General features: G+C 42.4%; 1 protein-coding gene across 6 annotated transcripts in view; it reads right to left on the bottom strand.

Moving 5' to 3' along the window:
- Positions 1-22,773, bottom strand: part of PTPRM (protein tyrosine phosphatase receptor type M) — a 746,259-nt gene that overhangs the window by 100,730 nt on the left and 622,756 nt on the right. For all 6 annotated transcript variants that reach the window (XM_004275949.3, XM_049698267.1, XM_049698268.1 and 3 more), the window contains one exon: positions 1,315-1,402. In XM_004275949.3, coding sequence (XP_004275997.1) covers positions 1,315-1,402 — 88 coding nt within the window. The remainder of the gene's footprint in view (positions 1-1,314; positions 1,403-22,773) is intronic.

The raw sequence follows: 22,773 nt of genomic DNA, 5'->3' as shown, positions 1-22,773 counted from the left end.
ACAAGACTCCCGAAGCTAGCACTTGCCATCTGCAGAACCAGTGGTTTGGCTTTGTGAGTGGCCAGAGGGAAAACAGGCCACGTTCAGGCCCAGTTGGGATGGTTCTTATTATATGTAAACCCCGACACACTTCTTTTTAAAAATGAAACACACTGTAGGTCTGCACCATCCAATACGGGAGCCCCTCGTCTCATGGACGATCTAAATTAAAAATAATTAAAATTGAATACAATAGAAAATTCAGTTCCTCGGTCGCACCAGCCACATTTCAAGTGCTGGTATGGTGAGGGCTACTGCACCGGACAGCACAGACACAGAACATTTCTACAATCACAGAAAATTCTCCTGGGTGGCGCTGCTACAGAAGCTCAACTGTCCTACCAAGAAAATGTTAACTCAGGCAGATAAAATCTAACCGCACTTCCACAATCAAGAGAGATAATATACAGCTCCGCTGGAGTATCCAAACCTTTCAAGTTTGTTCTCTTACAAGTAATAAGGGAGGATGAGCTAGGTGCTCTATATTTCACATTATTGTTGTTTTTTAAATTTACATATCTTTAGAGATGGTATTAATTCCGTGAGTACCTTGTCAGTACCTCGGTGCAGTCACGTGTGGCTGTGAGCAGTTTAATGCAGGGGATGGATGGCTTCAGCCCTCGAAGAAGGAAGCTCATCAATCTACCAGGCATCCCGGCATCGTTACGGAACGTTAATGAGGTTGGGCTTGATTTAAAAGCCGTCCGAGGCATTATGGATTGGGACCATTCCTCTTCATAGGAACTGAGAATTTCTGAGATATCATCCTAGCTCTTCTGCTAATGAGTGTTGTGATACAGGGACTACCATTTAACTTCTGAGTTTCAGTTTCCTGTCCTCAAAATGGGGCTATTACTGACCTCCCTACCCCAAGTGTCCTGAGGATTAATGAGCTCATGTCTGCCGAGAAGCTCCTGGCAGCGGGGCGTGCTTCGAATCATTATGTCTATTCCTTCTCATGGAGCAGATGGGAAGCGTTAGATCTGTTATGTTTACTCCCTCCAAAATGCATTTTCTGTCTCAGCATTTGAACATTACCTAGGTTACCCAAACCTTCAATCTAAAAGTAAAAGGAGCCCGACAGCAAGACACACGGACATAGCGGGGGTATTTAGGTAGTTTTTCCTTTCCCTAATACGAGCATCACACCAGCTTTTCCAGCGGGATGAAGGTAGTAATTGCACTGCAAATTCTTGCCGCATGAGGCTGGTGGTCGATCTCAGCAGATGTGAGAAGAAAGTTACGTCACAGCACGATGACGCTGTCAACACTTACACGCAATAATATTCCCGTATCTGTTCTTCATTCTGTTTTCATCTTTCTTAGCAGAGTCCCATGGTGCAGACTGCCCTTCAAAGAAGCTCTGGAAGAAAGAGACAAGTGACGTGACGAGTTACAATTCCGTGCGGTAAACAAACACAGGGATCTTAACGACTGGGGGGTGTTCTTAAAAAGTGTACAAGGGTCAAGGAAGGAAAAGAATATTCACAGGAATGAAATAATGGATTATTAAACTACTTTATATCTTAAATATCTCATTTAGTTTTTTGTTGTTTTCCTGTAGTTAAAATGCCACAAACACGGATGGGGGCTGAAGAGTAAGCCCACAATTTATCTGTACCATCCGCTGAAAATGGTTGGGTGTTCATCCCCATCCCACCTGAATATTTATTACAGAAAATTTAACATTTCTCTCAATTTCTTAATTACATTACATCCTTTCAATATTCTCCTACGAGATATAAAGATATCATTTTTCTTCCCAACTGCAAACTGAAGGAAGGTTATTTTTGGTTAAATCTGTGAAAGTAGGTAAGCTAAGACTTCACGACTTCCAGCCTAAAATCCTCTAAGAACTTCTGCCAGAGTTTTCATTTTTAATGGAGCTTAGATGTCCATTTATTTAAGGATTTGGCATTATTATGCCTAGGGTCTTTAATCTTCATGTTATTAGTCAGATATACATTTTTCTGTTCAAGTTATAATGAAAATGTCCTCTGCTATCAGTTGACAAGTGAAAAAAAAATCTGGGATTTTAATTTCCACTTTAGTTCACGTTCTGTTTCACCTTCACGTAGTCAACGCTACAAGGAGGTACTGGGAAGAAGGATGGTAGCAAGAAGCATTTAGTAACACTGTTTTGTTGTCTTTTCTGTACCTACTCTCATATTTCCTGGCACCAACTGGGAGAGAAGGGAAGAGCAGGCGGAAGACACAAAGGCAGATCACGTGTGTGGAAACATCGTTCTAAAATGCTCTGGGGTCAGAGAATGTGGTACCAGGAACTCACATCCTCAGACATGCCCCAGCATGGCTTTCCAAGGTCCCTCTTTAGAACGGAAGCTCCTTTATACTCCCCTACTCTCCATCCCCCGCTAAAGCGCTTGGCCATCTTGGCCATTGCTGGCAATGGCCACTAGTGAGCAATCAGTCTGCGGTTCAATGGGACCAATTCATTATTCCTCTTCATGGGTCCACTTGTGTCTTATCAGCTGAGCTGCTCCTTAGTGCGGTCGGAGTGGGGACACACCTGCTCACAGACCCCACGGGGAGCCCTGCCGCCTGCAGGTGGCTCAGACCTGACCACACAGTGCACAGTGCTGGGCATACCCTACCGTCTCTGCCCCAGGCTGTGGATGTCCCCAGGCAGGGGCTGCGTGGTCCTCATTTTTGTTGGTGTGGAGCCCACGCTTCGTGATAGGAGTCCGATAATTAGTCACTGAATGAATGAGTGACTGCAGTGTCTGGGGGCCGTCTGCTGGGCTTTGACGCCCAAATAAAGCTTGACTTCTGCAGTGTGGGGGTCTGCGGAGTTGGAGTACTTGGAGACCTGCACAGGCACTGTCTGCAGGGTTCATGATGTCCGTCTGTAAAAGTGCACGTGCTTCATATATACAATGGAATATTACTCAGCCATAAAAAGAAACGAAATTGAGTTATTTGTAGTGAGGTGGATGGACCTAGAGTCTGTCATACAGAGTGAAGTAAGTCAGAAAGAGAAAAACAAAAACTGTATGCTAACACATACATATGGAATCTAAAAACAAACAAACAAACAAACAAAACCATTCTGAAGAACCTATGGGCAGGACAGGAATAAAGACGCAGACGTAAAGAATGGACTTGAGGACACGGGGAGGGGGAAGGGTAAGCTGGGACGAAGTGAGAGAGTGGCATGGACATATATACACTACCAAATGTAAAACCGATAGCTAGTGGGAAGCAGCCACATGGCACAGGGAGATCAGCTCTGTGCTTCGTGACCACCTAGAGGGGTGGGATAGGGAGGGTGGGAAGGAGACGTAAGAGGGAGGAGATATGGGGATGTATGTATATGTATAACTGATTCACTTTGTTATAAAGCAGAAACTAACACACCATTGTAAAGCAATTATACTCCAATAAAGATGTTAAAAAAGAATGTGCACGTGCTTTCTGTGAACTGCCGTGTGTTAAAGCTGCTGTTACCTTACAGCTCGGCCCTCAACAGAGACTGGCTGGAAAAGAGCCCTGTCCTGACTGTCCCCCTTGCACTATTAATTCCACACAACAGAACATAAGGACACACCATTTCATCACATCCAAGAGGGAAATGATAACACTGCAAGCGTAAGAGTTAGAGTTTTAAATTGCCGTTTTATTTTATTATTTATTTTTTAAAATTGAAGTATAGCTGACTTATAATGTTGTGTTAATTTCTGCTGTACAGCAAAGTGACTCAGTTATACATATATATGCATTCTTTTTTCTATTCTTTTCTATTCTTTTCCATTATGGTTTATCTCAGGACCTTGTTGTTTATCCAGTCTATATATAATAGTTTGCATCTACTAACCCCAAACGCCCAGTCCACTTAGTATGATAATCCCTAGCTGCATCCCTGTTGATGCAAATGGCATTATTTCGTTCTTTTTTATGGCTGAGTAGTATTCCCTTGTATATATATATTATACAACATCTTCTTCATCCATTCATCTGTCGATGGACATTTAGGTTGTTTCCATGCCTTGGCTATTGTGAATAGTGCTGCTATGAACATACGGGTGCATGTATCTTTTTGAATTGTAGTTTTGTCGGATATATGCCCAGGAGTGGGATTGCTGGATCATATGGTAATTCTACTTTTAGTTTTCTGAGGAACCTCCATACTGTTTTCCATAGTGGCTGCACCAACTTACATTCCCACCAACAGTATTCAATTGCCCATTTTAAAGTAAGGTACCTTAGTCATGGTCATTGTTGACACCTCATTATCATAATAGTTTTTACATTGTATTTATCATTTTGAAATAAAACCATGGAGGCAGACCAGGATCAGATGCACTACACGCTTAGAACTGTATTAACAGATTCACAATATACATTGCTAACTGAAGGGGAAGATACTGTGCAATGCAGGACAAAAACAAATACAAACATTTTCAGGATTATTAATAAATCAAGCTAATAAAAATACAGTGAAAATCGTTAGTTAATTCCATCTAGAACAAGACCGTTATAGGATAGGTAAAGGATTTATTTAGACATGTAACGTCTATTCCGCCATAAAATATGCATTTAAAATAGCTTCAGGGATTTAAAAGTCATCCTCTTTTTCTGAAGTGTCTTTGTTACTCTGTGAATGACAATTATTTTACCGTTGAGTAATAACTATTATTTGACTTCCCTTATAACAATTTAATTCTATTAATACTTTGAGTTTGTCGTGATGTAATTACAATTTCATTCCCCTCTGCCTTCTCCACCCATGTGAAAGTTTCCAGACTTTGCTATTTTCATGGGAGGATGAAAAAGGGACCTGACTCTGAAGACGACCTGGGTGTCTTCCAGTAGACCCACGGCCACTAGTTAACTCCCCACAGGATGAGAGACAGACAGACAGATGGAGGGGGGTCAACAACGGATTAGGGAGGAGGCACTTGCTCCACTAGTACAAGGAGATTCTGCTGGGTCACCGGAGACAAAGCCACCCTGAGCCACACCAGTTCCTTCCCATTCCTGACAAACAGACGCTTTCCGTGGGGGAAGGCGCCCACATCACAGCGGGGTTTCCTTAGCATTTATGGTGATCACAGGAATTCCAATAGCCCTTGCTTTTAAAAACAGTTGTTTTTAAAAAAATTTATTAACTTTTGTTTTATATTGGAGTCTAGTTGATTACCAATGTTGTGCTAGTTTCAGGTGTACAGCAAAGTGATTCAGTTATACACATATATATATATCTATTCTTTTTCAGATTCTTTTCCCATTTAGGTCATTACAGAGTGTAGAGCAGAGTTCCCTGTGCTATAGAGTAGGTCCCTGTTGGTGATCTATTTTAAATGTAGCAGTGTGTACATGTCAATCCCTAACTCCCAATCTATCCCTCTCCCGCATGCCCTTCCCCCCCGGTAACCATAAGTTCGTTCTCTAAGTCTGCGAGTCTAAAAAACGTTATTTTAATTTGACTGTTCTCATTAACTGGCGACCAGAAAACAGACAAAATCAACAACGAGATGATAACCAATCTCCCTGCACTTGACCTCTGCATGTTTTTGTGAGAGTGGGGCCGATGCTCTCCATCTCTGAGCACTGACCACGGGCATCAGTACATGAGCAGAATGAAGAGTCCATCGTCTTGACTACTATTCATGAGAGTAGCAGCCATGGAGGACCACCTGCCTGCTTTACTGCTGCAGACAAAGACCCCAACCAGATCATCGCAGACCAGCGTGAGTCAGACCTCAATGCTTTCTGACCCTTAGTCCACTGCTCTTCCTGGACCACCCCTCCCGACAGGGGCTTTGGAGGGGATACAGTTAAATCTACACATGACCAATGACTGTTTTCCAACCTAGATCGTATCTCCTTGTCTCCAAATGAAGGTTTGCAACAAGACAATATAAAAGATGTCAAGTAAACTTTGCTTAACTGTCGACTGCTTTCACAAAATAGGAAATTTTCTTATCTCCTAGGATAATGTGATCGTAGCAGGGAAGCAACAGCAGGAGAGCAACAGTAGAAGTGGGAGTTCTTGCCATGAGCCTCCCCAACTTTCCATCCAGGAATTATGTGAATCAGTTTAAGTGGCAGAATGTATTTTTCTTAAACAAAATCAAAATCAAAACAAAACAAAACAAAAAGCTGCTTCAAGGAAAAGATCAGATGACTGGTACCATCCACAGTTTCCTGACTCTCTACAGATCTGGTGATCCGTCTCGCATTTTCTGGCACAGTTTTGCTTCCAATTATACAGCCAGTCTCCCCATGAATACATGCCCATGAATACATTTGCATTATGAAGACCATGTGTTCTTATCCTTGGCTTGTAAAGTAAGTAATATACCTAATGGGGAGCCCAGAGAGAGGAAGAAAGGGCTTTCTGGATTGATCACCTGGCTTTGTTTTCTTTTGTTATGGAGATTGTCATTTAAAAACATTTCTAAGATGGACCCAGTTTTAAATGTCATGGCTTTCCATTAGCATACATTTTCAAAATAGCTGAGAACATATTTACCTTAGACTTTAGATTCCCTCTTATGCCTGCAGTAGGACAAAAGTCAACTGTTTAAATTTCTACTTAGAAAATAAAACTTTATCTATTGCTCTAGAGCCATTGGGCAACTCAGAGAAGCCGTGACATGACATATGCGTCTTTTGCACAGTGAGCCCCTGGCTGCCTTCCTGGCTTGGAAATTCTTTTTATTTATTGGCTGCGTTGGATCATCGTTACTGCATGCAGGCTTCCTCTAATTGCGGCGAGCAGGGGCTACTCTTTGTTGTGGTGCGCGGGCTTCTCACTGCGGTGGCTTCTCTTGTTGTGGAACACAGGCTCTAGATGCACGGGCTTCAGTAGTTGTGGCTCACAGGCTCTAAAGCGCAGGCTCAGTAGTTGTGACACATGGGCTTAGTTGCTCCGTTGCATGTGGGATCTTTCTGGACCAGGGTTCGAACCTGTGTCCCCTGCATCGGCAGGTGCACTCTCAACCACTGCGCCACCAGGGAAGCCCCTGGCTTGGGAATTCTGAGCAAGAATAGCAATCAGGGCAGAAATGCAGGTCATCAGGGCTATAGAATACCACTTCCTGTGTGGCCCACAGCAAGGCCTGGCACAGACGTGAGACTCCAGAGGCAGAAGTGGCTCTTCCTCCAGGCCTCGTCTTCCCGAGGGACTGAGCCTCCTCTGATGACCCTGTGACCTACCACCTTTCCTTTTTTGCAGACCATGAGCTGAACAGGTAGTCACTAATAAACCCACCAGTGAAATGCGCCCGAGGAAAATTAAGTAATTTTGCTACACAAGCATTCTACCACGTCCTATGTCACAGCCCTTCTGGCTTTTAAATATCTTTTAATAAATGAAGCAAATCAACAAACGTTTCAGACAATTTTCTGCTGTGCATTTTTCTTGGGGTAAGAACAAAAGGTTCTTTGGCTATCTTTTTTTATCTGCAAGAAGGTCAAAAGCTGGATGTGTTCCAATAAAACTGCATAAATTCAATTACTGAATGCTTTCAGAAGACTCGTACTCTGAACCAGTATTCCTGGGAAGTAAGTAATCACCACATCATTTATGTGGCTCTAGAGAAGAGCTGTTCCTCTCACATTTACTGGAAGGAAAGCCAACCAGGTTTTGAATCCTGCTGTTGCTGAGAAAGTGAGAGCTCGGGTCCTTGAAGGAATTCCTTCAGAGGATTCCTGAGCACATGAATTCTGGCCGCTCGGGGGATACCTGGCTTACCTACTCCTAACATCTCCCCCACCCTTAAGTTCACGTTTTAGTACAACCTCCAATTCCTCCTTAATCTCTCCAGTTTTTGCTTGACAAAAGTTATGAGCAGGTAATGGTTAAAATCCGATTCAACCACAGCACAGGCGTTTCTTTGCAGCTGATGATGCCCCATCCTCGGAGCAACTGCGTAAGGACCAGATTGGGAGACACGACAACGGCCCATGCTCCAAGGATGCTTTTCACAGGAGGGATTTTTAAATACAATACGCACATTTAGGCAATATTTAGCGTTCAGGGCAGATTTTTAATATGCAGATACAATTTAACACACCAACTATGGACTTTTTATTATGAAAAAAACCACTTTATGTTATTTTGGGGATTGAAGTTAATGGTCTCACTGCACCGTCTGTTAGAATTTTCATAAACAGACTTAGGCTTTGACTCTGCTTAAAATGTAATTAAAGTGTTTCCTCTGACTACCTTAGCTCATATATACCGAGAAAAGGCAGCAAACCGGGGAACCGCTCTGCAAGAGTAATAAGTCTCCGAAACAATAAAAATGAAAGCAGGCTAAGGTCCAGCGAATACCAATGGCTCCACGTAAAGATGCTGCACGCTCCCTGGGCACAGAGAAGAAGGATGTGGAACATCTCACACGCGGCCATTTTTTTCTGAACAGGAAACATGTTTTTGTGGTTCAGTAACCTCCTTCCTACCCCTCACACCACCATCATTTCCCACAGGATATAATTATACGTCGCAGTTGCCCACCTCAAGAGAATGTTACTCCAAAATGCTGCAGTCAGTTAAAAATGTCACAGCTCCCAGATATTAAAAAAGGAGAAAAAAACCCCAAACCCTATTCAACAGAAAAGCTGCCGGGAAGGACGGGATGCAGGTCAAGGCTGCATCTAATGCACGGTGTGTTCTCAGGCAGTGCAGGGTCGAGTTGTTTTCAGAAGCTTCTGAAATCGAAGTTTTCCTCCCTTTCTCATATGAATAAAACTGTGCACGTAAAATGACTAAAATCATCACGCAAAAAGAAGGAAGATGCCCTCACTGGGGCGTGCAAAGTCTCTGAACTTCTTTGTTTTCTAGCCATACACCTCTTTGGGTTCTTCCAACGCTGCATTTTATTTGGTCTACATAAACTATTTATTGCTATTGCACTAAAGCCACCTACGCTTGCCTGACAGGCCGCAGGGTGGAGTGTCGATGGGAAGGTGGCCCTGGCAGCTCGGGGCCAGAGGCAGCGGTGGCCACCAGTCACTGCCATCATCAATGTCCCGGACAGAGGCAGCCAGAGGGAGTGTGTGAGCCTTCAAGGGCAAGAGAGGTGAGGGCTGGGTGAAACAAGAACCTTGACCCAGGAACTGTTACTTCTAAACAAACTGAAATCGAAATGCCAACACGCTGATATCTTTAAGGAACTTGCTAATTAATCTCAGGACTTCAAATGGCCATGTTTTAGTACAATGTAATTCAGTTCCAAATGTAATTTCTATTTTGCAGGATTCAGCTGGTGGTGCTCTAGGCAACAGTTGCCATATTGCCTTCCTTTACCTAACATCTCTTTCGTATGTGATAATGGACTTGAGGTTTAGAGCCTAAAATATTATGTGATGTTTTAGTGCCCAGAAACATTTGTACCCTGACATTTGACTGAGCTTAAAAATGTTTTTTATTCTGTTGGATATTACTCTGAATGAGTGACTTTTCACAGCAATGTCTTATATGAATAATATATGCTTATGGCATCTTTGAAGTTCTACCAGGCAAGTCTTTATTTCTACTGTATAGAGAAGGGAATTTAGGATCAGAAGGCATGAAGTGGATTGCCTGCAACCACACAGCAGGGAAGCAGAACGGCTGGGGCCTGGACCCAGGGCTGCCCGGCTCTGAACCCTGTGCTCCTTGTGCTTGACCTCCTAGCTGGCCGAGGACGCGTGCCTTTGTGCTGACTGCATCACACTGCACACTCAGCTTTCTGAAGTCGCCCTGGCCGTGGGTCAGAAGTCGCCAGGCATTTCTGATTTCCACTTTTTGTGGAATAATCCTGTTGGATGACACACAGCTCTCTTGCCATCTGCACAGTGATTTTCCCGGGATGTGAAGCCGTGTGCACCCTGGAGGGACCCTCAATAGACCTGCTTTTCAGGAAATCTGCCCAATTTCAAAGCTCCTTTTCTTTCCACCTTCAGAATCATTGCAGTACTAAGCTCCCGCTAATGATGTGACATACCCCTCAAGTGAATTGAAGCAGGAAAAGAAGTCTGAAAACCACTGATCAAGTGGGCAGAGAGAAAAATAAATACTCTTCAGCTCAGTGGTGGAGAAAAAGAGGTGAAACAGTAACTTCGAAGCCTGGGTTGTTGCTGAACATTCCACAGGCAAGGCCAATATCTCACGGAATCACAAAGACTGAGGCAAAGTAAGGTGGCTTTGTCAAAATGCCTTACAGACCTGATGTAAGACTGGAAACCATAAAGTTTCTGGAAGAAAACACAGGCAGAACTTTCTTTGACATAAATCATAGCAATATTTGTTTAGATCTGTCTCTTAAAGCAAAGCAAATAAAAGCAAAAACAACCAAATGGGACCTAGTTAAACTTATAAGTTTATGCACAGCAAAGGAAACCATCAACAAAATGAAAAGAAAACCTACAGAATGGGAGAAAATGTTTGCAAATGATATGACCAATAAAGGGTTAATATCCAAAATACATAAACAGCTCATACAACTCAACAACAAAAAAGCAAACCACCCGATTAAAAAAGAAGCAGAAAACCTGAACAGACATTTTTCCAAAGAAGACATAGAGATGGCCAACAGGCACATGAAAAGATGCTCTACATCGCTAGTCATCAGATAAATGCAAATTAAAACTACAATGAGGTATCACCTCACACCTGTCAGAATGGCTATCATCAAAAAGAACACAAATAACATATGTTGGAGAGGGTGTGGAGAAAAGGGAACCCTTGTACACTGTTGGTGGGAATGTAAGTTGGTGCAGCCACTGTGGAGAACAGTATGGAGGTTCCTCAAAAAACTAAAAATAGAACTACCATATGACCCAGTGATTCCACCCCTGGGTATATATCCCCCCAAAATGAAAACACTAATTTGACACAATACATGAACCTCAATGTTCATAGCAGCATTATTTACAGTAGGAAAGACATGGAAGCAACCTAAGTGTCCATCAACAGATGAATGGATAAAGAAGATGTGGTACATATATACAATGGAACACTATTCAGACACAAAAAAGAATGAAATTTTGCCATTTGCAAAAACATGGATGAACTTGGAGGGTATTATGCTAAGTGAAATAAGTCAATCAGAGAAAGACAAATATTGTATGATATCACTTAAATGTAGAAAAACCAAACCAGTGAATGCAACAAAAAGAAACAGACTCACTGATATAGAAAACAAACTAGTGGTTACCAGTGGGGAGAGGGAAGGTGGGGAGCAAGATAGGGTAGGGGATTAAGAGGTACAAACTAGGGCTTCTCCGGTAGCTCAGTGGTTAAAAATCCGCCTACTAATGCAGGGGACATGGGTTCAAGCCTTGGTCCAGGAAGATCCCACATGCGATGCAGCAACTAAGCCCATGCGCCACAACTACTGAGCCTGCACTCTAGAGCCCGCTAGCCACAACTACTGAAGCCTGCACACCTCAACGAAGAGTAGCCCCCGCTCACCACAACTAGAGAAAGCCATGCACAGCAACGAAGACCCAAAAAAGCAGCCAAAAAAAAAAAAAAAAAAGAGGTACCAACTACTAGATATAAAATAAATAAGCTACAAGAATATATTGTTTAACACAGGGAATATAGCCAATATTTTATAATAACTATAAATGGAATATATAACCTTTAAAAATTGTGAACCACTACATTATACATCTGAAAATTACATAATATTGTACATCAATAATAAATAAATAAATAAAATATCTATACAAGAAAGGGGGCTATTTTGATATATTTGGTGTGAGTTTCAGTCGAGCATTAATTTTAAGAGGCAGAGGGTAGCTGTTTGGGGATAGTCAACTCTTTCCTGGCATTCATTCCTCTTCCCTTTGTTCCCTGGAAGGAAGCTTAGTGACACCCGCTGTGCTCAGCAGGGCCCAGTGACGCCTCCCATCTGGTCTACCTTCTCAGGCCTGGAAGCCCCTGTCCCACAGACGTGAGTGAAACCAAGCAGGACCCTATGGTCCTTCCCCCCATGTCCTCCACCTGCCTTTTGTCTGTAGAAAAACTTTAGCCAAAGAATAACTTTAATCAGAGAAGTGAGAAAATGGAGAAACAAAGGAAAACAGTCCAACAAGACTAAACAATAATAGTTTAAGTCATTAAGCAAAGTCAAGAACCTTCAGTTCCTCCTCAAGGGCTATAGATAATGTTCTGAGCCATCTCCTGTGAGCTGTCTTATAGATACTGAAACCTCCACCAGGTGGAAGAAGTTAACTACATTATGACCAGACTGTAGCCATGACATAAGCTGCCACAATTCCGAGGACTGGCCTCAAGGAAGTGGGAACAAACCAACCCTGGAACTGAATATTAACGGTACTTAAAGCAATCAAGATAACTCTGGTCAGACCACCGATGACCAGTAACAAGACGACGGTCAAGGCTGACTGTGCTGTTTCTGCATGTAGCCCCCTCCCTCCGTCTCTGAAACCTCTTGCCCACTGATTGTCAGTTGGGGGGGAGTCAGCCTTTGGACAGGAGTCCCCCACCCTCACCCTGTCCAAGTTGCCGGCATCCGAAATAAAGCAAACTTTCCTTTCCAGCAACCTTGCCTCTTTACTGGTTTTTGAGTGGCGAGCAGCTGGACCCCACTTTCAGTCTCACGAGGATGTTCTCACCCACTGATGCTGAGGAGGCAGCAGAGAGTTTCGGGGAGTCTCTTGTCCCCTGGCACTTGTCCCCTGAAGGGGGCCTGAGACGGATATTCCTCAGTTTGAAAGTCAAAGGCTGCATGTACAGACTCATCCTTCTAGATGGTCCCGATAGGGTCTCTGCTGCTTCTTGAGCAGGGAGGATGGGGTAGCAGAGGGGCTGCACTGCAAGGGATTTACAGCACTGTTTATATGTTTACATTCACTACATAAATCTTGGTCCAAGTTTACTTTTTTGATTTGGGCATGCCTATCTCTGATCAGTCACAGGACATCATGAGATCAAGCAATTTTGCAAAGGTCCTGGAACTTGGTCCTGGCCCTGTCCTCACTGCATTACCCTGGCGCTCCCAAGGAGGCCCAGTCATCAGATGGGGTGTCAAAATCGTGATGCCAATGAGCGGCTTGTCACAGGTGGCCACCAAAAAGGGGACTGCTCTGCTTTCAAGGCAGGTGAACGCGACTGATGTAATTGCTGTGCTGCCTCTCTAAATCAGTCTGGGTTTGAGTCCTTCCTCAGAGAGCGCCACCATCTTTCGGAGAGATAAGGATTTTCATTTCCCCTCAGATGCAGATACTGCCAGGGTCTGAGATGTTAATACAACTCGAGAACTGTAATTTCCTCTACCTCTGTACCTGCCCTGGAAGAGTGATTTGTTGGTGAGCCTGTGCTAACAGTGCCCAGATCTTCAGAGATGAGCAACGGTCCCCTTTGGCAAAAGGAATCCTTGAAGCATCTAGAGAACAAATGGATGCTTTTGCAGAAAGCAAGCTCCTCCTTTCCTTCTGGGACTAGCCAGAGAAGCTGACTTCCACTCACTTCTGGTCTGCATGACTGCAGTAGCTTCCTACCTGGTCACTTCACCTCCCCGTGGTTTATACACTTCTCCTAGGGTAAGCTTTTAAAAAAGCACGTGGGCACCTGCCATGTCCCTATTTGAAAACATAGCAAGTCTCCCTACTGACAACAGGGCGGTCTCAAGGACCTAGAGACTTGACATGTGCAATGCACCAGGTAAACAGGAAGTGCTCAGTCAGCGCTAGCAATTACTGCTGTTCTAACATTAGAGCTTCAGACTTCGATGACAGTAAATCCTTACTGACTTTGCTGCCAATTTTTGTTAGCGTCACCCTGACAATGTCCTTTCCATTGTTTTCCTCTATGTTTTCCCTCCACGGATTCTATACAGCATTTAGAAATGGGGCGATTATTGTTTTGTTCTTTCCTTTCTGTTAAAAAACAAACATCTTTTCCATGGTATTTCTTGGAGAGCTGTGAGTTTTAAAATGTCCTCACCTCACAAATCACAGCACAGACGCTCCATCAAATGTGGCTGAAAATCTAAGGACACTTTTTTAGACATGACAGGCTTGGAAAGAACAAGTAGAGCAGAAAAAGGAATTTTAATGAGAGGTTTGTGACTCTCTCTTTGACATCTATTCATTTATAAAACCTATCGGCACCGTTCCCAGGCTCTTCCTGCAGGACCCGAGACACGAGATTCACGGTAAAAATTTAGAAGGGAGGAGTATTTTAGAAATTAGGAAATTAAGGTTAGAAATACCTTTGCTAACAGTTTCGTGAAGAATAATTACATCTCAATGTATTCTGTCAGAAAGTTTAACTTTTCTTAGAAGCAAACATTCTTATTGAAAATTATAACATATTTTGAAATTGGAGTCATAGCTGCTTTCCTTTATTGACTGATGTTTGGACAAATGATATTTCTTATTGAAAGTTGGGTATGGAGGTTCCCTAAAAAACTAAAAATAGAGCTACCATATGACCCAGAAATCCCACTCCTGGGCATATATCTGGAGAAAACATAATTTGAAAGGATGCAGGCACCGCAATGTTCATTGCTGTACTATTTACAATAGCCAGGACATGGAAGCAGCCTAAATGTCCATCGACAGAGGAATGGATAAAGGAGATGCGGTACATATGTACAATGGAATATTACTCAGCCATAAAAAGGAATGAAATAGTGCCATTTGCAGAGACGTGGATGGACCCAGAGATTGTCTTACAGAGTGAAGTAAGTCAGAAAGAGAAAAACAAATATCATACAACATTGCTTATATGTGGAATCTAGAAAAATAGTACAGATGAACTTATTTGCAAAGCAGAAATAGAGTCACAGACGTAGAAAACAAACTTATGGTTACCAAGGGGGGCAGGGGTGGTGGTGGGATGAAATGGGAGATTGGGATTGACATATACACACTAGTATGTATAAAACAGATAACCAATGAGAACCTACTGTACAGCACAGGGAACTCTACTCAGTGCTTTGTGGTGACCTAAATGGGAAGGAAATCTAAAAAAGAGGGAATATTTATATACGTATAGCTGATTCACTTTGCTGTACAGCAGAAACTAACACAACATTGTAAAGCAACTATATTCCAATAAAAATTAATAAAAAAAATCTGGGGACACTATCACCCTAGGTGTCCAGAGACTTCTTGTGACACAAGTCTTGGCTCTGAGCCTTAGAATCTGGGTGTGAGGAGGAGACTGAAAACAAAGTTGAAACAGTGAGGCTGCACCAGGCAGGGCGGGAATCTTGGTGGAAGTTTCCATATGCTGATCACCCCTCCCGAGAGAGGGAATCCCGAAAGGACTAACTCATCTCTCAAAGCAGATCAAACATTAGTGGCTAAAATCATCTTACCCCAGACCTTGGGTGGAATGCTTTATTCATCTGCATGTGCTCCCTACAAACTGTCATCATCTTCTGAAGATGCTTTTGGTTTGGGAAGTTGCAGGTAGGTGCAGAAGAAGATGAAACAAAAATCCCGAAGGCACGTGAGGTTGACAGAGTAGCTCCACGAGCTCTTCCCAAGTCTCAGTCCCTGGGTCCCACCTTCGCTATTTCCCCTGTCCTCTCACCTCTTCCCTCTAATTTACTTATTTAAAGTATTATATATTTAAATGTTCATTTGGAAATGAGATTTCATATCACTTCAGTAAGTGGAAGGCCAAAACACACACCACAGGTAAAGATAACAGAAAAAGTAAAGGCCACAAACTCACAACAACGCTATCAATCCTGCCTGGCAGCGCTGCTTAGCCACATTCTGAGCCCGAGGCCTCTTCTTCCTTGGGAGAGAAAGATGCTCTAGCCCCAAACACAGGCTCACGGATGAATCAATCGAAGGACCAAAAGAACCAACTGGACAGGCAGTCACTTCCTCACCCTGCATATCAGCACTGTTTATTCCTCATGAGTGGACCTCCTAAAAGCCACCTGCAAGTGCACCTGCTGCTTGCATTTCACACTTGGGGGAACTCTGAATTCACCTTCAATCTTGGCTCCCAACACAGGGTGCAGAAGAGGAAAGAGCATGGGATCTAGGACCAGAAGACTGGGCTTGGAATCCCAGCTCTGACTGATTCCTAAGCGTGTGGCCACAGGCCAGTTACTGAATTTGGTTTTTAATTTATCCAATTGGAATACTCTAATAATTTAAATTACTTAACAGCATTGCTTTCAGTATTCAAACCAATGAATGTCAGTTAAGAGAGCATGTAAGGAGCTTATACACATTAAGTGCCCTACAACTGTCATGTAATCAGTACAATGTATGCCATGCACAGGGCATTTGAGCACGAAGGCCAGTCTCCTCCCCTACCAGGAGCCCCAAGGGGCGGAGCTGAGCCTCTGCGCACCCTTGGTGCCCAGCATCCACCCGGCACATAGGCGGAGCTCTGTAAGTATTAGTGAACGAACAGGTGACAATTATAAATCAGAAGATTCCTACATTACAAGTGTACATTAATTTGATGTTTTTGAGGCTTGGTTCTTTAAAAAGTTTTTTAAAAATGATATGCTTTTATTTGGTTTTAAATAAATTACTATCATGATTAAGAGAGTACTACTGACCCAGAGAACTATATTCAATATCCTGTGATAAACCATAATGGAAAAGAATATGAAATAGAATATGCATGTATAACTGAATCACTTTGATGTATACCAGAAGCTAACACAACATTGTAAATCAACTATACTTCAATTATTAAAAAAAAAAAATAGAGTACTACTGAAGCGGCACAGTTTACAATGGAGGGCACTGAACTCAGAATTTTAAAAATTCCACCAATGTTCTATAGTGTAATTTCTGTTTTTTTTTTTTTTTTTAGGATCACAATCTGCTGAAAGGATAACAATTAGTTTAAGTGAACCAAGGTCAGATGTTAAAAGGAAGTAGCAAAAAGTGTATTTAGAACGTGCTGATGCTTTAAAAAACGAAGACTTGGCCCTAATCCAAGGAACCAGATATTAGATGAAAACCTTGGGGGCCTGCGGTTCAATTTTTTATTTAGAACTACAAGGTTTGGGATTAAACTAAAAATGAGATGCTTAATGCTATTAGAAGTACTGCCTCAAAACATTTTAGAGAAGGCAAGAGAGTTGAAAGTAAAGTAAACTCAAGGGTCAATACTGAAATGCAAACAACAAAGATCTAATGCCCTTGGAGGAACTATACTAACATCTCCATCAGAAGACAGAATGAACTTTCACACGATCGTCAGAGACTGTTGTTTCAGCAAAGAAGACTTCTGAAAGGGGATTTGAATTTTGACCAAGAAGAAGTGTGGGGAGGAAAAAACTTTGGCTCAAAATATTTTGATTACATAATTATTTTAGTGAAATCACCATAAGCTCCCAATTTAGTAGTATTAATAAGAATGCCAGATAATATTAAATAAATGACATTAATAATAATACAAGATAAGTGCAGCGTATTTGCTAAGTTCTAAGTACTATTCTAGGTGCTTTACCCATAATATCTCATAGATATTATTACCCATAATAATAAAGCCTTATTATTATTATTATCCATGATAATATGTATGTTATTTATCTAAAACATCTCATAGACATCTCTTCTTTACAGAAACGAATCCTTCATGCATTTTCTTGTTACAGCTTTTACTTATGCTCAGGGAAAGAGATTTCAGTATATTCATAAAAGTCGACTTTATTATTATTACCAGTGAGTTAAGAAATAATTATGTTAGTAACCAATACCTTTGAATTTTAAATTATACCAAAAAATAACTTTTGAAAAATTGTTTATCTTGAAATAATTCTAGGCTCACAGGAAGCTGCAAAAATAGCTCAGAGAGGTCCTGGTTACTCCTCAGTTTTCCCCAGTGGTTACCAATGGTTACTACATAACTGTAGTGTAATATCAAAACCAGGAAACAGAAGTTGAAACGACGTAGGCACCATTTTATTGGGAGAGTTTAAGTTTTCTCTGTAACGAATGCCCGGGAGTGTGACTGCTGGGTTGTATGCTAAGGGTATGTTTAATTTTTTAAGAAACCGCCACACTCTTTTCTGGCGTGGTCCCATTTTACATTCTCTGGAAATTTATGAGATCCAAGCCCTCCACATTCTAACCAGCATTTGGTACTGTCCCTACTTTTTATTTCAGCTGTTCTATTATGTGTGTGTAACTCTTCATGACCTTAATTTGCATTTTATTAATGGCTGATCATGGTATCTTTTCATGTGTTTATTTGCCCTCCGTGTATCCTCTTTGGTGAAGTGTCTTCCATGTCTTTATCCATTTCCTAATTGGATTGTTTGCCTTTCTACTGTTGAGGTTTGAGAGTCCTTTATATTTTCCAGATACAAGTCCTTTGTCAAATATGTGGGTTGCAAATATTTTTCTCAGTCTAGAGCTAGTCTTTTTATCCTTTTAGGATCATCTCCCCCAGAGCAAACGTTTTTAATTTCCATGAAGTCTATTTTCTTGACTTTATTTCTTTTATGGATCATGCTTTTGGTGTGATATCTAACAACTGGTCTCCAAACCTCAGGTCCCCCCCAAATAACTTTTATTGGATTTAAAACACTGTGGAAATCTGTAATGCCTGATAATTAATCACTAAATCGAATAGTAATGAATGCTGAAACGTGGACATTGCATCAGAGACGGCAGTGTTAAGCGTCAGTACGTAAGTTGGGAGATGCCTTCGTGAACGTGTCTGAGGACCCCACAAGGCTCTCTAGGACGACCTTGGGTTCCCTCCCTTCCCTGCTTCCTTCTCTGCCTCTGAATGAATTGGGAGGTGGCCCCGTTTCCCAGGGTTACGGTCTGTGACCTGCATCCTTTCTAGAGGAAGGAGGATGTTGCAGACAAGGCTGAGGCAAAAGAAGCTGCTGACTGTCAGTCCAAGGCTCAGTCGAGCTCCCTAAACAAGGCAAAGGCTCCATCCCTGATGCTCGGCTCCCTGGGGGCACCAGCCACACGGGAAGCATAAGCAACACACATGGCCGTGGCCACAGCACTGGAGAGAGCATCTTCTGTCATCCCAGGAGGGCCAGACTCTGCTGATGTGGGGGTCAGGAAGGTGAACCCTGCAACACGCATCCTACTGTAGGCTGAGGAGAAGACAAAACAGATCTAGAGGAAGACAGGGGAAGGAAGGAGAGCTCTGTGGATCTGCCAGGATGCGCAAGAGCCCAGCTGTGCCAAGGAACAAGTGGGAAAGGCCAAGAAAGGTACGAGAAAGGAAGAAGTAAAAAGGAGAGAATGGAAGCAACATTGGCGTACGTCCAAGACAAGGGCACAACAGTGGCCTTCTATGCCTTCCTAGGATCCAATTCCGTGGGGGTGTGGTGTGGCTCAGCAGGGGGGCCCTTCCTGGCCTTGCCCTGCAAAGTTGATCTGTTACAACTCAGCTCAAACCTACCTCTTCTGTGTGCTTTCTTCTCTAGTTTCCAATGATCTTCCCCCCCCACACCCAATTCCATTATAGCTGTCAGTATGCACCACTTAAGTTTTCTTTACCGATCTCATATGCGGCATTTTATGTTATTTTCATCACCACGGTTAGGTTAAATTATGTGTTGCCCCAAGACAGGGTCCATATCCCCCCTTTTAACTCGGTACAAAGCACGTGGCAGTAGTACGCTTGTTGCAAGGATCACCCTAATGACTCCCAAAGCCTTTGAGCACGGCCCTTCCGGACATAAAAGGTTATGGCAGTTCTATGACAATGAAAAAGTTCTATGTCCCTGAGGACCCCACAAGGCTCTCCAGGACACATGCCCTCCCTGCAGGTGATATGCAGAACTAGAGACACAACCTGCAGTTTCTGCTTCTCTGAACATCTCTTCCATAGTGAGCATTCATACGCTCAATTTTTCTGGAGATGCATTATCACTGATTTCTTCGTTGAGCCATAGTTCATACAAAGCAGGGAGACATTCTGTCCCAACACTATGGTCCTGTGATGTGTGGAATGAAACAGACCTACTCACAGAGGCAGACACGCCCCGCCGCCATGGCCTTCAAGACACAGCATCAAACAAGAGGAAATGTGGTCCACGGGCTTACGATGGCTATTACCCCACTCCTCAGCTGGGGCTTATCTTGCAGTGATATAGGGTGGGCAACTCCGGCAGCTAGAATTAATTAAGAACTGTACGGGGATGCTTAAGAGCCAGCGGCAATCTGCAGAGTCCTGGAAGTTAATTAAGGGTCAGAAAAGGGTCTTGCTGCTTTCTCCAGCTCTGCCTGCTATGTGGGGCCTCCGAGTTATGAAGTCTTACAAGTACACTGCTGTTTCCATTTCACAGTCCTGACACTAGATGATGACCTCAAGAGAGGGCATTACTGCACGGTCATCCTTTCAAAATGCTCACATTGAGATCATCCTTGACAGATGAGAGCATTTTCCAGGATACATCATCTTGGAAAAGGGGATTTCATAACCTTCCTAATGAGCTTGTCTATTGAGACATGCTTTCTAAGAAGCAGTTACAAAACCACTTTGGAAAAGAAGTAAACGGACATGGATGGACGTGGAGATGATCATACTAAGGGAAGTAAGTCAGGCAGAGAAAGACAAATATCACATAATATCACTTAATTGTGGACTCTAAAAAAAACCCAAAACAACACAGATGAACTTATTTATAAGACAGAAACAGACTTACAGACCTAGAAAACAACGTTTTGGTTACCAAACGGGAAAGGCAGGGGGAGAGATAAATTAGGAGTTTGTGACTAAGAGTTACATACTACTATATAAAAAATAGATAACCAACAAGGACCTACTGTATAGCACAGGGAACATACTCAATATCTTATAATAACCTACAGTGGAAAAAAATTGCAAAAAGAATATATATATATGTGTATATACATATATATGTACATATAACTGAATCACTTTGCTGTACACCTGAAACTAACACACCATTGCAAACCAATTTAAAAAAAAGAAGTAAACAGTGCATGTTATCTACAGAAATACACCTCTGGGTGGAAAAACAGGGCAAGAAAAAGAGTGACCACTCCAATACGTAGGAGAGTTTGCGGTTACTCAGTACGTGCCGATGCCAGCATCACTGGCGAGCGCACTTCTTACTTCCGTACCTGTCTACCTGAGGGTTACACTCATAGAGTTCACGAGGATGCTGTGGGCCATGGCTCTGTTCTTATCGTCAGCAGCTACACATGACTTCGCATGTACCCAAGAACTTCAGGTGAACTTATAAGCAATTACATTTCCACCAAAATGTATAATGTGATCAGGTCTTTCATTTATTTATTTTTTCATTTGCCTCTGCTCTCACTGTCTCCTGCAGCAAATCTCTCAATCAGAAGTGAAGGTGGAGGCTTAATGACATTATGTATAATTCAGTTTTCTGCAATGGGTCTCCTCACTTTCTGTTCTGCAGAAGCTTAGGACAGCATGGCAGTTTATCAGACTTACAAGGACACCGAAGATATGTATTTCAGCTCTACCTTTTTGTCCTATGACTTCTTTCATTAGAACTGTGTCCTCGAGTTAAATTAGCTGCTGTAAAATATTACAAATATTCAGCCTAGAAGACAGCCGATGTTTTTGTTTGTCGCACTGCTCCCCAAATAAGAACTTTTAGGAAGCTCTGACTGCTATATAAATACTATGTTTACAAAGACTCCAGACCTTTCCTTTTCATTAGAGATTGATTTAGGTGGTTTCTTGGATTACACAGGGGGTATGCACTGAGATGCATATAGGAGGTTGGCCAAAAAAGAACTAAGGAAGGAGTGTGTGCCACCCATTCAGAACATCATGATGAAACATTACGTATTGAGAAACCAAAATCCTACTGTGCAGACATGCTTATGGTTTTCCATAGTTTTCTTCCCTATCCTACTTTTTTTTCCAACTAATGTGAAGTTACAGGCACAAAAAATATATTGCCTTTTCCACCTAAGTCATTGTTACCTGAAGATTCACTTACTGTGCTAGAGGCAGAAACTATTTTAAAAGCTGTAGCACTTCTGGCAGCCTACCTACGATATTCCGTGGACCACTTCCCAGCTCATCACGCCTTGAGAACTTTAAACACACAAAGCCACACATTCACAACACCCTCCCACAAACAAAAGAGCATGCTTTTAAAAATCCTGGTCACTTTAAGCTTCGCCTTTACCCTGGAGGATTTTACTTAGTTAGATTTGAAAGTTGTATAATTGGAAGACTGACTTTTGAAATACATTTATTTCAACATATGGAACATCGACAAAATCATTTCGATGTCTCTTTTCCACTGTTCCTTTACTCGATCACACCTATTGCACTTACTGGGAAAAACTATTACAATGTTTAAGTGCAATATGGCATCCCGTGGGTGGCCAGGGCCAAAGGACAAATGCCCTGGCTCTCTTAGCCTCCTTCCTCTGGCCCCTTGAGTATTAATTGGAGCAAATCTACACTTACACCTGACTCTTAACACCTTCAAATAAAGTGAAAATCGTACACACGGAATGAATAAAACAAGGTCAGTTTACAAGATGAAAGTTCTACATCAACACCATATAGTCATGTAGTCAGTACACTTAATTTCCAACATTTCTACCATTTCTTTATATTTTAGGAAATTGTGACTTGCCACTCATTCCAATGAGTAGAAAGTTGTCAAGCTTTCTGGGTGTCTGACGTCCACAGGACCCCTGTACCAACTGCCCGATCTTTCCTACCTCTTCACATCTTAAGGGTCAAAGTGCAGGGGAAATAGGGAGGGAGACCCTGACTCCCTGTTGTGTCCAGAAGGTGCAGCTGTCTGGGTTCAAATCCAGCAC

The sequence above is a fragment of the Orcinus orca genome, chromosome 15 (assembly GCF_937001465.1).
Source record: "Orcinus orca chromosome 15, mOrcOrc1.1, whole genome shotgun sequence".
Lineage (NCBI taxonomy): Eukaryota > Metazoa > Chordata > Mammalia > Artiodactyla > Delphinidae > Orcinus > Orcinus orca.
Note: the sequence above shows the minus strand (reverse complement) of the source record. Positions and strands in the feature narration are given on the sequence as shown.